The sequence below is a fragment of the Pelodiscus sinensis genome, chromosome 30 (assembly GCF_052426305.1).
Source record: "Pelodiscus sinensis isolate ZL-2025 chromosome 30, ASM5242630v1, whole genome shotgun sequence".
Lineage (NCBI taxonomy): Eukaryota > Metazoa > Chordata > Testudines > Trionychidae > Pelodiscus > Pelodiscus sinensis.
This window is the reverse complement of record NC_143081.1, coordinates 1,095,001-1,108,586: the sequence shown is the minus strand read 5'-3', so window position 1 is coordinate 1,108,586 and position 13,586 is coordinate 1,095,001. Positions and strand designations below refer to the sequence as shown.

Sequence of the window (13,586 nt, the reverse complement as noted above, 5' to 3'; positions counted from 1 at the left end):
GCCCCGCGCTCGCGTCTCTCAGGAGCCGGCCGGGAAGCGGCTCCCTTTAAACACCCCCCATCGGGGGGAAGCCCCGCCCCCGTGAGGTCACGCGTGGGGGGGGCACCGGGACCCCCCCAGCCATAGCCCGGAGCAGAGCGTGGGACTGGGGGGGCAGAGCGATGGGGGTGGGGGATCCGTGGGGCTGGGAGGGCAGAGCGATGCGGGATCCGTGGGGCGTGGGAGGGGGGCAGAGCGATGGGGGTGGGGGATCCGTGGGGCTGGGGGGGCAGTGACATGGTGGTGGGGGATCCGTGGGGCTGGGGGGTTCACGTTTCTAGTGGGGAGTGATTAGGACGGGGGGGCAGAATTACCCCGGGGGGGTGACGGGACCCCCGCCCCGCTGTGCAGCCCCCCCATCAGCGGGGGGGGGGGGGGAGGAGCAGCTTCCCTGGGAGACTCGCGGGCGGTAATTAAACCTCCTCGGCAATTTCCCGCCAGTGACTAATTGAATAATTTCCCCCTTGGCAGCTAATGAGAGCGAGTCAGTAATTGCAGCGCGCGAGAAAATCCGCCCCCGCCCCCTCCTGTGCCCCCCTCCCCATCCCTTCTCCCCTCCCCCCACCGCTCCCCCTCCAGCTCAACCCCACCACTCGGGGAGCTCAGCTGCCGGGAACCCCCAGAATTCAGAGCTAGCCCGACGGGTCTGTCCCCGGCTCCCAGGGCCTGCGTGTAGCCAGCCCCACAGCCAGCCAGAGAGAGGGGTGGGGAGAGAAATAGAGAGGGGGGGGATGGGGACAGATAGAGGGTGTGTGGGGGGGATAGATACACCCTCGCTAGCTATCTATCCCCACACCCCATCTATCCATCCCCACCCCCGTCTCTATCTATCTATCTATCTATCTATCTATCCCACACACCCCCTCTATCTATCTATCTATCCCCACACACCCCCTCTATCTATCTATCTATCTATCTATCCCCATACACCCCCTCTATCTATCTATCTATCTATCTATCTATCTATCCCCACACACCCCTCTATCTATCTATCTATCTATCTATCTATCCATCCCCACACACCCCCTCTATCTATCTATCTATCTATCTATCCCCACACACCCCCATCTATCTATCTATCTATCCCCACACACCCCCTCTATCTATCTATCTATCTATCTATCCCCACACACCCCCTCTATCTATCTATCTATCTATCTATCCCCACACACCCCCCCTATCTATCTATCTATCTATCTATCTATCCCCACACACCCCCTCTATCTATCTATCTATCCCCACACACCCCGCTATCTATCTATCTATCTATCTATCTATCTATCTATCCCCACACACCCCGCTATCTATCTATCTATCTATCTATCTATCCCCACACCCCCCCCGCTATCTATCTATCCCCACACACCCCGCTATCTATCTATCTATCCCCACACCCCGCTATCTATCTATCCCTACACACCTCCGCTATCTATCTATCCCCACCCCCCCTCTCTCCACACCCCCCCTCTATCTATCTATGCCTCCCCATACACCCCCGCCATCTAGCTCTGGGGATGGATAGATAGAGGGGGTGCGTGGGGATACATAGACAGCTAGATAGCAGGGGGGGGAGATAGATAGATAGCGGGAGTGTGTGGGGCTAGATGGATGGGTAGAGAGGGTGGCAGTGGTGGACAGGGATAGAGAGGGGCTGTGGGTGGTGGATGGGGCTAAGGGGGAGGGGGGAGGGGTGTGCGCGTGGAGAGCGGAGGTGGCTGCCCTGTGTCTGGCCAGGGGGCACAGTTCCACTTCGCAGCAGTAGAAGGTTCTTATCTTCTCATTCTAGCCACCATCTCCTGGCCCGCTCTGTCTCCTTTCGTTTGGCGGGGGAGGCAAACGCGGCTCCTTGGGACCCGCGTGTTTCTGTAATTTACAGCAGTCCCAGGGCCAGACCAAAGCAGGCACAACTCTAACAGGAAATCCGATTGGCCCAGAGCCCCTGTGCTGTTACCCCGAAAGAATGACAAAGTGTGGTCTGCCGCCCCACCTCCCGCGTGGGAAACGGGCCGGGGCCCCGCCCCACCAGAAATCACCGCGCCAGTAAGAGTTTCAATGCCACCTGGCCATTGCCTTTAAGATGCTCATTTTTCGACTGCCATAAGAATATTTTACCATGTGAATTCTCCTCTTGGGCTTTACACAGGCAGCTGCTCCAAGGCCCTGTCTCTCTCATTTTACACAATTCTTGATAAAGCAGCTGGTGACGACGCCACATCTTGGCCCAGTGCCTTTAAGAGCTGAATTTTTGACTGCCACATAAACCTTTGACACCTGGGACGTGGCCTAATTTTTCAGCTATGCAAAGTTTAACCTTAGTTTCCCACTAATTCTCATTGTAAAACAAGACCAATTCTTCCGGCAAAGCTGTTTAATTTTTCCCATCTGCCGTCACCTTGAAGAGTCTGTCACATTTAGTTTTGCATTGCGTCTGGGCTGTAGCACACACCAATTTATTGCCTCTGTTGTCTTTTACAAAGTTCTCTACACAACCTGTCACACCGCTTGTATGTCTCAAGTATGCTGTGCGGGCAGGCGTGGCTGATTCTGTACAAAACAAACAAGCGCACAAGAAAGCAAACACACAGAAAAACCCTCGCTTGCAGACAGTCGGTGGCGTGTGTCTGATCCGAGTGTTGCCTTGCAGAAGCTGATTAAAGCAAACAAAAATCAAAAGCCAGGCACCCAAAGAGCCTGGGGCCAGCATCTCGCCCTGCTTTGCTAGCCGTGGCACTGAACACAAGAACTACAGGGCATTCTCGCTCGCAGTAGCTGCTTAATTCTGCTGCTCGCAATCAGTTCACAACACCGCCACGGGAACGCCTGGTACCCGGCCCCCCTCACACCAGCAGAGCCCAGGTTTCCTTGCGTTTATTTCTCACCTTCCTCGAACAACAATCCTTAGATATTAAAACATCTATCAAAGGCGGCCAACCTTTTTTTCCCCATTGCCTTTAAGAATCTCTCTCTATGGGTGTAGCTATTGGATTGCCACGGGGGCATTCGGCCACCAGGCGTCTGTCAGGCGAGTTCACACACACGCTGGCTTTTCTGAGTCCTACTTAAAAACAAATTAAAACAGGCTGGTGGGGCGCGATCTGGAAGAATTTCTTAGAACAGCCAGGCCAATATTTCGCATGGAGACACCCAGCCACATAAGCGCCCGGGGCCATCGTCTGCCCATTTCGCTCGCTCGCTCGCATTCCTGGTTTAAATGGAAGCAGCCCTGCGCGCGGCGGGGGCAAGACGGTGCGGCTCCCTCTACCCACGGCCTTGCCGGACCCGCCAGGGCCGCTCACAGGACGGCTGCAGCTCTCAGGGGCTACAAAGAGAGGCGCAAAGGCGGATTTGTTTTCTAACCTATACGTGAAAAAATAAACGAGATATAAAATTTCGACGCAGAGAAGAGGAAAATTGTTGCCAGCTGAGCCATTGCCTTTAAGAGTCTTGCAATATTCCTAATTGCCTGAGGGGGGTAAGACTAGGTCAACCCAAGTGGCAAGGTTCTTCTTTTTAACGGCCACAAACATGTTTCTTGCCTCCCCCGCGCGCCGGCAGGGCCCAGACACACGAAGACGTCCAATGGGCACCTCCCCTTTAAGAGCCCTTTTTTTTTTTTTTACTACCACCCAAATATTTTGCCTTCTGGATCAATACAGCTGCTGGATCAATACAGCTGTTTCTCTGCTCCCAGATTAGCCATCAGGCTCTTAAAGGCAATGACTGAGAACACGCTCCCCTTTAAGAGCCTTTTTGACTGGCAGACAAATATTCTCTCTGCGCGGGTAGCGTTAGGTCCTTAAAGGCAATGTGCAATGTTCAGCCCTTTTTTGACTGCCTCACAAATATTGCCCCAAGTCGCCCTCTGCTGGAGGGTCTCCCCATCAGCTGCTCAGTTCTTAAAGGCAAGGGGGCCGGGCAGAGGGCACTCAGGTGAGGAGGGGGTCATCATCCAGGCCCCCAGCCGAGGGGCAGGACCGGGACTCGGCCAGAGGCAGCAAGAGCACGTCGTCCTCCCCTTCGGGGGATGGGGGGAGGCTCGGGGGATCCCCACGGCGCTCGGGGGAGGGGAAGAGACACCCGCGGAGGGCCCCCATCACCCCGCTGGGCTGCCGTTGGGGAGCAGCAGGGGGCGGGACCGTGGGGGACAGGGCCGCGGGGGGCTCCAGGCCAGGGGGCGGGACTTTCTGTGGCAGGGGTGGGGCCTCATCAGGTCCACCAGCCGCCCCCCCTTCCTCCTGGCTGGGGGCGTCCGGCGGGGGCTGGGCAGGGGGGGTGGCGGCGGGCCGGGCGGCGGGCCGAGGCAGCAGCCCCCAGCGGCGTAGGCGGCGCAGCAGGCGGCGCAGGGGGCGGGGGGGCGCCGGGCCCGGCGGCTCCCAGCCGGCTCGTGGCGCAATATGTGGATCAGAGAGCGGAGGTTCCCCAGCAGAGTTGTCTGTAACGAGATGGGGGGAGGGGTGAACATCCAAGGGAGGGGCTGGGGGGTCGCTGTGGTTGGGGACAATCAGTGGGTCTCAGTGTTCCCAGGCTCTCAGTGGGGGGTGGGCAAGGGAGGCCCAGGAGCGTGGGGGACACAGAAGGTTCTGGGCAGGGGAAGGACTTGGGGGACAGGGTGGGGGAAGGGGGGAGGGCGGGGGGAGGGCCCAGGGGGTGGGGCGGGGGGAGGGGGGCGGGGGGCCCAGGGGGCAGGGGGGCGGGGGGGGCCCAGGGGGGAGGGTGGGGGGGGGAGGGGGGGGGGCCCAGGGAGGGCAGGGGGGCAGGGCGGGGGGGAAGGGCCCAGGGGGGGGGGCGGGGGTCCAGGGGCGAGGGGGGAGGGGCCCAGGGGGGCGGGGGAGGGCCCAGGGGGGCAGGGTGGGGGAGGGCCCAGGGGGGCAGGGGGGCGGGGGGGAAGGGCCCAGGGGGCAGGGCGGGGGAGGGCCCAGGGGGGGGGGCGGGGAAGGGCCAGGGGGGGGGGCGGGAGGGGGCCCAGGGGGGGGCGGGGGAGGGGCCCAGGGGGGCGGGGTGGGGGGGGCCAGGGGGGCGGGGGGGGAAGGCAGGGGGGTGGGGGGGGGTGGGGCGGGGGCTGCATCTCACCTGGCCGGGGCTGTCCGTGGGGAAGTCGTCGAGGGGCGGGACGAGGCCCTGGGCGATGAGCTGCCCGTAGGACGGCGGCGCCTCCTGCCGGATGAGCTGGGCGTCGCCACGGGACAGGGGGGCGAAAAGGCTGGGGGGGGGGGGCATAAGATTGTCACCCTTGAGCTGCTCCCTCTGCCCCCCCACCCCAGTGTTGGGTTCTTGTGCCCCATCCCACTTAGCCTCATAGCCCCGCCCCTCCAGCTCTAGCCCCGCCCCTCCAGCTCTAGCCCCACCCTTCTACTCATAGCCCCGCCCCCCAGCTCTAGCCCCACCCTTCTACTCATAGCCCCGCCCCCCCAGCTCTAGCCCCACCCTTCTACTCATAGCCCCGCCCCCCCAGCTCTAGCCCCACCCTTCTACTCATAGCCCCGCCCCCCAGCTCTAGCCCCGCCCCCCCAGCTCTAGCCCCGTGCCCGGCCCCCCTCACCTGTACTCGCGGCTGCGCACGGCGTAGAGCCGGCAGGTGCAGCCCAGGGCGATGACCAGCAGGAGGCCGCAGACCAGGCTGCCGATGGCGGCGGCGGCCACCACCTTGCGGGGCAGGGCGTAGGGGCAGGCGGCCTCGTCGGCGGCGTCGGCGCAGTCGGGCTGCCCGTCGCAGCGCCAGGCCTCGTAGACGCAGCGCCCGTCCCCGCACCGGAAGTTGCCAGGCTGGCAGCGCCAGCAGCCGCGCTCGTCCGCCCCGTCCGGGCAGAGCGTCTGGTAGTTGCAGCGCTCGGCGGGCGCGTAGCAGGGCCCCCCGGCGCCCGCCCGGCAGGGGTAGCTCCCGTTGGGGCACCCGCTGCAGCCCAGCTCGTCCGCCCCGTCCGGGCAGTGCCAGGTGCCGTCGCAGCGCTCGGCCTCGCCGTAGCACCGGGCCTCGTCTCCGCGCCCGCAGGGCCGGCGCCAGGGCACGCAGAAGCCCCGCACGTGGTAGGTGGCGTTGAACCCGCGCCCCGCCAGGCCCTGCCAGGCCACCCAGGCCCGGCTGGAGGGCGACTCCACCGCCACCGCCTGCCCGTTGCTGGCCGCGTCCACCCGCCGCAGCAGCCGGGGCGTGGCGCCCGGGTCCGGGTGCCCCTCGTAGACCTCCAGGGCGTCGCCGGGAGCCAGGTCCAGCGTGGCGAAGAGCACGGTCAGGGGCCGGCTGTCGTGGGGGTCCAGGGCCCAGCGGCAGCGGAGGAGCGTGCCGGCGGACGAGCCGGGCCAGCCGGGCGGGGAGAAGACTCCGTAGAAGGCGTCCAGGGTGAGATTACAGGACGCTGGGGTGGGGGAGAGGAGAGGACCTGGTGGGAGGAGAGAGAAAGAGTGAGACAGACAGATCGATGGCACAGAGGGATGGACGGACAGCTGGGTCGCACGGGGACAGACTGGCAAGAGGGGACAGAGAGATGGACGTTTGGGACGCGCAGTGACGGACGGCGCGCTGGCCAGATGACGGGGAGATGGACGGTGGCCAGATCGCACGGAGACGGACGAAGGGCTGGGGTGCGTGTGGGGACAGGCGGGCGGTTGATGGGTTGTGTGGGGACGGGCAATGGATGGGTGGGTTGTGCAGGGGACAGGCGGGCGGCTGATGGGTCGTGTGGGGACGGGCAATGGATGGGTGGGTTGTGCAGGGGACAGGCGGGCGGCTGATGGGCCGTGTGGGGACGGGCAATGGATGGGTGGGTTGTGCAGGGGACAGGCGGGCGGTTGATGGGCCGTGTGGGGACGGGCAATGGATGGGTGGGTTGTGCAGGGGACAGACGGGCGGTTGATGGGCCGTGTGGGGACGGGCAATGGATGGGTGGGATGTGCAGGGGACAGGCGGGCGGTTGATGGGTCGTGTGGGGACGGGCAATGGATGGGTGGGTTGTGCAGGGGACAGACGGGCGGTTGATGGGCCGTGTGGGGACGGGCAATGGATGGGTGGGTTGTGCAGGGGACAGGCGGGCGGTTGATGGGCCGTGTGGGGACGGGCAATGGATGGGTGGGTTGTGCAGGGGACAGGCGGGTGGTTGATCGGCCGTGTGGGGACGGGCAATGGATGGGTGGGATGTGCAGGGGACAGGCGGGCGGTTGATGGGTCGTGTGGGGACGGGCAATGGATGGGTGGGTTGTGCAGGGGACAGGCGGGCGGTTGATGGGCCGTGTGGGGACGGGCAATGGATGGGTGGGATGTGCAGGGGACAGGCGGGCGGTTGATGGGTCGTGTGGGGACGGGCAATGGATGGGTGGGTTGTGCAGGGGACAGACGGGCGGTTGATGGGTCGTGTGGGGACGGGCAATGGATGGGTGGGTTGTGCAGGGGACAGGCGGGCGGCTGATGGGTCGTGTGGGGACGGGCAATGGATGGGTGGGTTGTGCAGGGGACAGGTGGGCGGTTGATGGGTTGTGGGGGACGGGCAATGGATGGGTGGGTTGTGCAGGGGACAGGCGGGCGGTTGATGGGTCGTGTGGGGACGGGCAATGGATGGGTGGGTTGTGCAAGGGACAGGCGGGCGGTTGATGGGCCGTGTGGGGACGGGCAATGGATGGGTGGGTTGTGCAGGGACAGGCGGGCGGTTGATGGGCCGTGTGGGGACGGGCAATGGATGGGTGGGTTGTGCAGGGACAGGCGGGCGGTTGATGGGTTGTGGGGGGACGGGCAATGGATGGGTGGGTTGTGCAAGGGACAGGCGGGCGGTTGATGGGCCGTGTGGGGACGGGCAATGGATGGGTGGGTTGTGCAGGGACAGGCGGGCGGTTGATGGGTTGTGGGGGGACGGGCAATGGATGGGTGGGTTGTGCAGGGGACAGGCGGGCGGTTGATGGGCCGTGTGGGGACGGGCAATGGATGGGTGGGTTGTGCAGGGGACAGGCGGGCGGTTGATGGGCCGTGTGGGGACGGGCAATGGATGGGTGGGTTGTGCAGGGGACAGTCGGGCGGTTGATGGGTCGTGTGGGGACGGGCAATGGATGGGTGGGTTGTGCAGGGGACAGGCGGGCGGTTGATGGGCCGTGTGGGGACGGGCAATGGATGGGTGGGTTGTGCAGGGGACAGGCGGGCGGTTGATGGGCCGTGTGGGGACGGGCAATGGATGGGTGGGTTGTGCAGGGGACAGGCGGGCGGTTGATCGGCCGTGTGGGGACGGGCAATGGATGGGTGGGTTGTGCAGGGGACAGGCGGGCGGCTGATGGGCCGTGTGGGGACGGGCAATGGATGGGTGGGTTGTGCAGGGGACAGGCGGGCGGTTGATGGGCCGTGTGGGGACGGGCAATGGATGGGTGGGTTGTGCAGGGGACAGGCGGGCGGCTGATGGGCCGTGTGGGGACGGGCAATGGATGGGTGGGTTGTGCAGGGGACAGGCGGGTGGCTGATGGGCCGTGTGGGGACGGGCAATGGATGGGTGGGTTGTGCAGGGGACAGGCGGGCGGTTGATGGGTCGTGTGGGGACGGGCAATGGATGGGTGGGTTGTGCAGGGGACAGGCGGGCGGTTGATGGGCCGTGTGGGGACGGGCAATGGATGGGTGGGTTGTGCAGGGGACAGGCGGGCGGTTGATGGGCCGTGTGGGGACGGGCAATGGATGGATGGGTTGTGCAGGGGACAGGCGGGCGGCTGATGGGCCGTGTGGGGACGGGCAATGGATGGGTGGGTTGTGCAGGGCAGGCGGGCGGTTGATGGGCCGTGTGGGGACGGGCAATGGATGGGTGGGTTGTGCAGGGGACAGGCGGGCGGCGGATGGGCCGTGTGGGGACGGGCAATGGATGGGTGGGTTGTGCAGGGGACAGGCGGGCGGCTGATGGGTCGTGTGGGGATGGGCAATGGATGGGTGGGTTGTGCAGGGGACAGGCGGGCGGTTGATGGGCCGTGTGGGGACGGGCAATGGATGGGTGGGTTGTGCAGGGGACAGGCGGGCGGTTGATGGGCCGTGTGGGGACGGGCAATGGATGGGTGGGTTGTGCAGGGGACAGGCGGGCGGTTGATGGGCCGTGTGGGGACGGGCAATGGATGGGTGGGTTGTGCAGGGGACAGGCGGGCGGCTGATGGGCCGTGTGGGGACGGGCAATGGATGGGTGGGTTGTGCGGGGGACAGGCGGGCGGTTGATGGGCCGTGTGGGGACGGGCAATGGATGGGTGGGTTGTGCAGGGGACAGGCGGGCGGCTGATGGGCCGTGTGGGGACGGGCAAAGTGTGCAGGAATAGACAGGCTGGGTCACATGGGGCGGGCGGGCAGGCGGGCGGTTGCAGGGACACACAGGGGTGCAGGGACGGACAGACAGACCCCCCGCCCCGTGCCAGGCCCCACCTCTCTCGTAGCGCAGCTGGAAGCCGGTGGCCGCCGAGCGGCTGTGCCAGTAGCTGAGGGTGACGTTGGTGGCATGGAAGTGCAGTGGGGCGGGGAGCCGGGTGCCGCACAGGTCCTGGGGGGCCGCGGTGCGAGCCCAGATGTAGAGCACGGCCTCCCCGCAGGCCAGCTGGAAGCGCTCGAACCTGCGCAGAGACACGGCGTGGGGCTGGGCGCCTGGGCGTGGGGGATGGGCCCCGCGGGCGGGAGGGTAATTGAGATAATTGATGTTTTCACTCCTCTCTGTGCAGTATCCGGGGTGGGACAGGTTGTGGTGGGAGGGGGCAGAATGGGGAGGCACAGAGAGGTGGGGGAGGGGCAGGGGACATGGGGCTGAGGGGTGGGGGAGGAGCAGGGGACTGGGGCTGTGGGGTGGGGGAGGGACAGAGGACATGGGGCTGAGGGGATTGGGGAGGGACGGGGGGCTGAGGTGTGGGGGAGGGGTAGGGGGCTGAGGGTGAGGATTGGGGAGGGACAGGGGGCTGAGGAGGGGCAGGGGACATGGGGCTGAGGTGTGGGGGAGGGGCAGGGACGAGGGGGCTGAGGGGTGGGGGATTGGGGAGGGCAGGGGGCTGAGGGGTGGGGGAGGGACAGGGGGCTGAGGGGTGAGGTATTGGGGAGGGACAGGGGGCTGAGGGGTGAGGGAGGGGAAGGAGGCTGAGGTGTGGGGGAGGGGGGGGAGGGGCTGAGGGGGGGGGAGGGGCAGGGGGGGGGGGGAGGGGGGGGGTGGGGAGGGGCAGGGACGAGGGGGCTGAGGGGTGGGGGAGGGGCAGGGGGCTGAAGGGTGGGGGAGGGGGCAGGGATGGGGGTCTCTCACCTGATGGTCACCACCTGCTCGGGGCCCCCCAGGATGAGCCAGGTGCACTTGCTGGGCAGGGGGTGGCCGTGCCGGAGGGGGGCTGCGGATCACGCCCTGGCGCTCCCCGCACCTCCAGGGGCACACGGCAGCTGGCTGGGGTGGGGGGCAGAGGTCAGCAACAGGCCCCTCCCCCATCCTCCCAATCGTTGCTCAACCCCCACCCAGAGACCCCTCCCCCGCCAGTCCCCCACTTCCCCCCCCCCTCCCGCAACTCACCCGAGTCTCTCTCCGGGTAGGAAGCAGCTTCTAGGGAGAAACATCAACTGGGGTAAGTAGAAAAGGGGGAGCCCAGCGCGGGGGGGGGGGGCACCGGTACGACAGGGGGATGGGGGTGGGGGCGAGGGGGAAGCAGCGGGGGGGAAGGGCGCGGGCCGGGGGGCAGGGAAGGGGGCCGGGGGGGGGGCAGGGAAGGGGCACGCCCGTGGCAGGGGCGGGAACAGGGGCAGGCCCGTGGCGGGGGGGGCAGCGGAGGGGGGATGGGCCCGTGGCAGGGGGCAGGCGGGGCAGGGCGCGGACCGGGGGGGGGCAGGCCCGTGGCGGGGGACAGGCGGGGGGGCAGGCCCGTGGCGGGGGCAGCGGGGGGGGGGCGCGGGCCCGTGGCGGGGGGACAGGCGGGGGGGGCGGGCCCGTGGCGGGGGCAGGCGGGGGGGCGGCCCGTGGCGGGGGGCAGGGGGGGGCAGGGCCGTGGCAGGGCCAGAGGGCAGGCAGGGGCGGGGCGGGGGGGCAGGCCCGTGGCGAGGGGCAGGCGGGGGGGGGGGCAGGGCGGGGCCGGGAGTGGCGGGGGGGGCGGGCGGGGGGCAGGCCCGTGACGGGGGGGGGGGGGGGCTGGTCGCTCACCCAGGCAATCCCCGGCGGCAGGAGCCAGGCGGGGCCCCGGGGGGGGCCATTTTCCGCTTCCCTCCTTCGCCCCCCCGCGGCGCCTTCGCTGCAACTTTGTTTCCTTCCTTCGCTTCCTGCTCCGCAACTTTCGGGGTCACGTGACCCCTGCTCGCCCCTCCCCCTCCGGGGCCCCTCCCCCCGCCCACGGGCCCTTCATGGGGGGGGGCCCAGTCCGACGGGGCGCTGGGGGGATGTGGGGGGGGCGCTGCCTCCCTCCCCCAGCTCCCCGCCTCGCTCCTGGCCCTTTAATTGCCCCCCCCGCAGACTCCTCCCGCCGCTGCGCTGGTGCTGGGGGGTCAGGAGGAGGTTCCCCGCTCTGGCAGGGCGGTGTCGCCGCTTTAAGAGGCTTAGGAGCCCCTGTGGGGGGGGGGTCAGAATGCGGCGCTGCCCCTTTAAGAGTCCCCGTTTGCACCATTTCCTGTTTACACGGATCCCGGCCCCCCCGGGGCCACCTGCCCAGCGGCTGGGAAAGTTCATCACCAGCGGGGGGGGGGCAGGAGCCGCAGCGCTGGCCCTTTAAGAGCCCTGTGGGGTTTTGTTGGGGGGAAGGGTCCCAGAATTGGGCTACTGGCCCTTTAAGAGCCAACTTCCCCCAGCTTGCGGTCCCTGGCGCCCCCTCGTGGCTGGAGGGCAGGTGTCGGGTTACACTGGGGGGGGCTGCCTGCTCCCCCTTTTCCCCCTCCCCGCCCCCACCGGCTCCTGTCCCCCCTTCGGGTTCGTGCTGCAAAAATCAGCCAAGAGGCCAGCATGGGGGGGGGGGGCTGGGAGGCAGGACAGCCGGGCTCACGCGGCCCTGGAGGGACGCCGGGGGCGAGTGGTTAGAGCGCCCGGGGCGGAGTTCACTGCCCGACTGGCGGAAGGTCGAGGCCTCGCTCAGCAGAATCGAAGGCGGCTGAATCAGCAGCCACAGCCTGGAAGAGCTGGGGGAGCGCGGGTGCTGGAAATGTGCTGAGGAAAGAGACCCACATCCTGCCCCACAGCCCCCCTCGCCTGCCCCGGCTCCCGCCGCAGGGCTGGCTTCAGCCGCCCCCACGTCTGCCCGGCTCCTCCGAGCCAGCTCCGCCCTGCCTGGTCCCCAGACACCCCTCCGTCCCCCCACAGCCCCAGATCTGTTCACCCAGACACCCCCTCTATCCCCCACAGCCCCCTCCATCCCCCATAGCCCCTCTCCATCCCCCACAGCCCCAGATCTGTTCACCCAGACACCCCCTCTATCCCCCACAGCTCCCCTCCATCCCCCATAGCCCCTCTCCATCCCCCACAGCCCCAGATCTGTTCACCCAGACACCCCCGTCTCCCCCCACAGCCCCAGATCTGTTCACCCAGACACCCCCTCTATCCCCCACCACAGCCCCCTCCATCCCCCATAGCCCCTCTCCATCCCCCACAGCCCCAGATCTGTTCACCCAGACACCCCCTCTATCCCCCACAGCCCCAGATCTGTTCACCCAGACACCCCCTCTATCCCCCACAGCCCCCTCCATCCCCCATAGCCCCTCTCCATCCCCCACAGCCCCAGATCTGTTCACCCAGACACCCCCTCTATCCCCCCACAGCCCCAGATCTGTTCACCCAGACACCCCCTCTATCCCCCACAGCCCCCTCCATCCCCCATAACCCCTCTCCATCCCCCACAGCCCCAGATCTGTTCACCAAGACACCCCACAGCCATCCCCCCATAACCCCAGATCCAGCCACCCAGACACCCCCGATCCATCCTCTGAAACCTCACATCCATCCCCTGACACCCCCAGATCTAGTCATCCAGACACCCCCTGATCCATCCTCTGTCACCCCCAGATCTAGTCACCACCCAGACACCCCCACCCCCATCCATCCCCTGCTCTCCCCAGATCTAGTCACCCAGACACCCCCACATCCATCCCTGACCCCCAGATCTAGTCATCCAGACACCCCCACACATCCATCCCCCTGACACTCCCCAGGTCAGACCAGACACCCCCATCTATTCACCCAGGCACCCCCAGATCTAGTCACCAGAGACCCCCAGATCCATCCTCTGACACCCCCAGATCTAGTCACCCAGACACCCCCCCCACAACCCATCCTCTGCCACCCCCAGATCTAGTCACCCAGACACCCCAGATCCATCCTCTCAGACACCCCCAGATCTAGTCACCCAGACACCCCCACATCCATCCTCTGCCACCCCCAGATCTAGTCACCCAGACACCCCCAGATCTAGTCATCCAGACACACACCCCCATCCATCACCACTGCCACCCCAGATCTAGTCACCCAGAGACCCCCACATCCATCCTCTGACACCCCCAGATCTAGTCACCCAGACACCCCCAGATCCATCCTCTGCCACCCCCAGATCTAGTCACCCAGAGACCCCCACATCCATCCCCTGACACCCCCAGATCTAGTCACCCAGACACC

At 66.4% G+C, this 13,586-nt stretch overlaps 1 protein-coding gene across 1 annotated transcript in view; it reads right to left on the bottom strand.

The window, feature by feature from the left end:
• Positions 1-2,389: 2,389 nt before the first annotated feature.
• Positions 2,390-13,586, bottom strand: part of LRP10 (LDL receptor related protein 10) — a 20,204-nt gene continuing 9,007 nt past the window's right edge. Inside the window, 9 exon segments of the mRNA XM_089774158.1 lie at positions 2,390-4,396; positions 4,399-4,471; positions 5,110-5,239; positions 5,579-6,416; positions 9,404-9,588; positions 10,260-10,331; positions 10,333-10,368; positions 10,370-10,394; positions 10,518-10,547. Of these exon segments, the coding sequence (XP_089630284.1) occupies positions 3,966-4,396; positions 4,399-4,471; positions 5,110-5,239; positions 5,579-6,416; positions 9,404-9,588; positions 10,260-10,331; positions 10,333-10,368; positions 10,370-10,394; positions 10,518-10,547 (1,820 nt within the window). The 3' untranslated portion in view covers positions 2,390-3,965.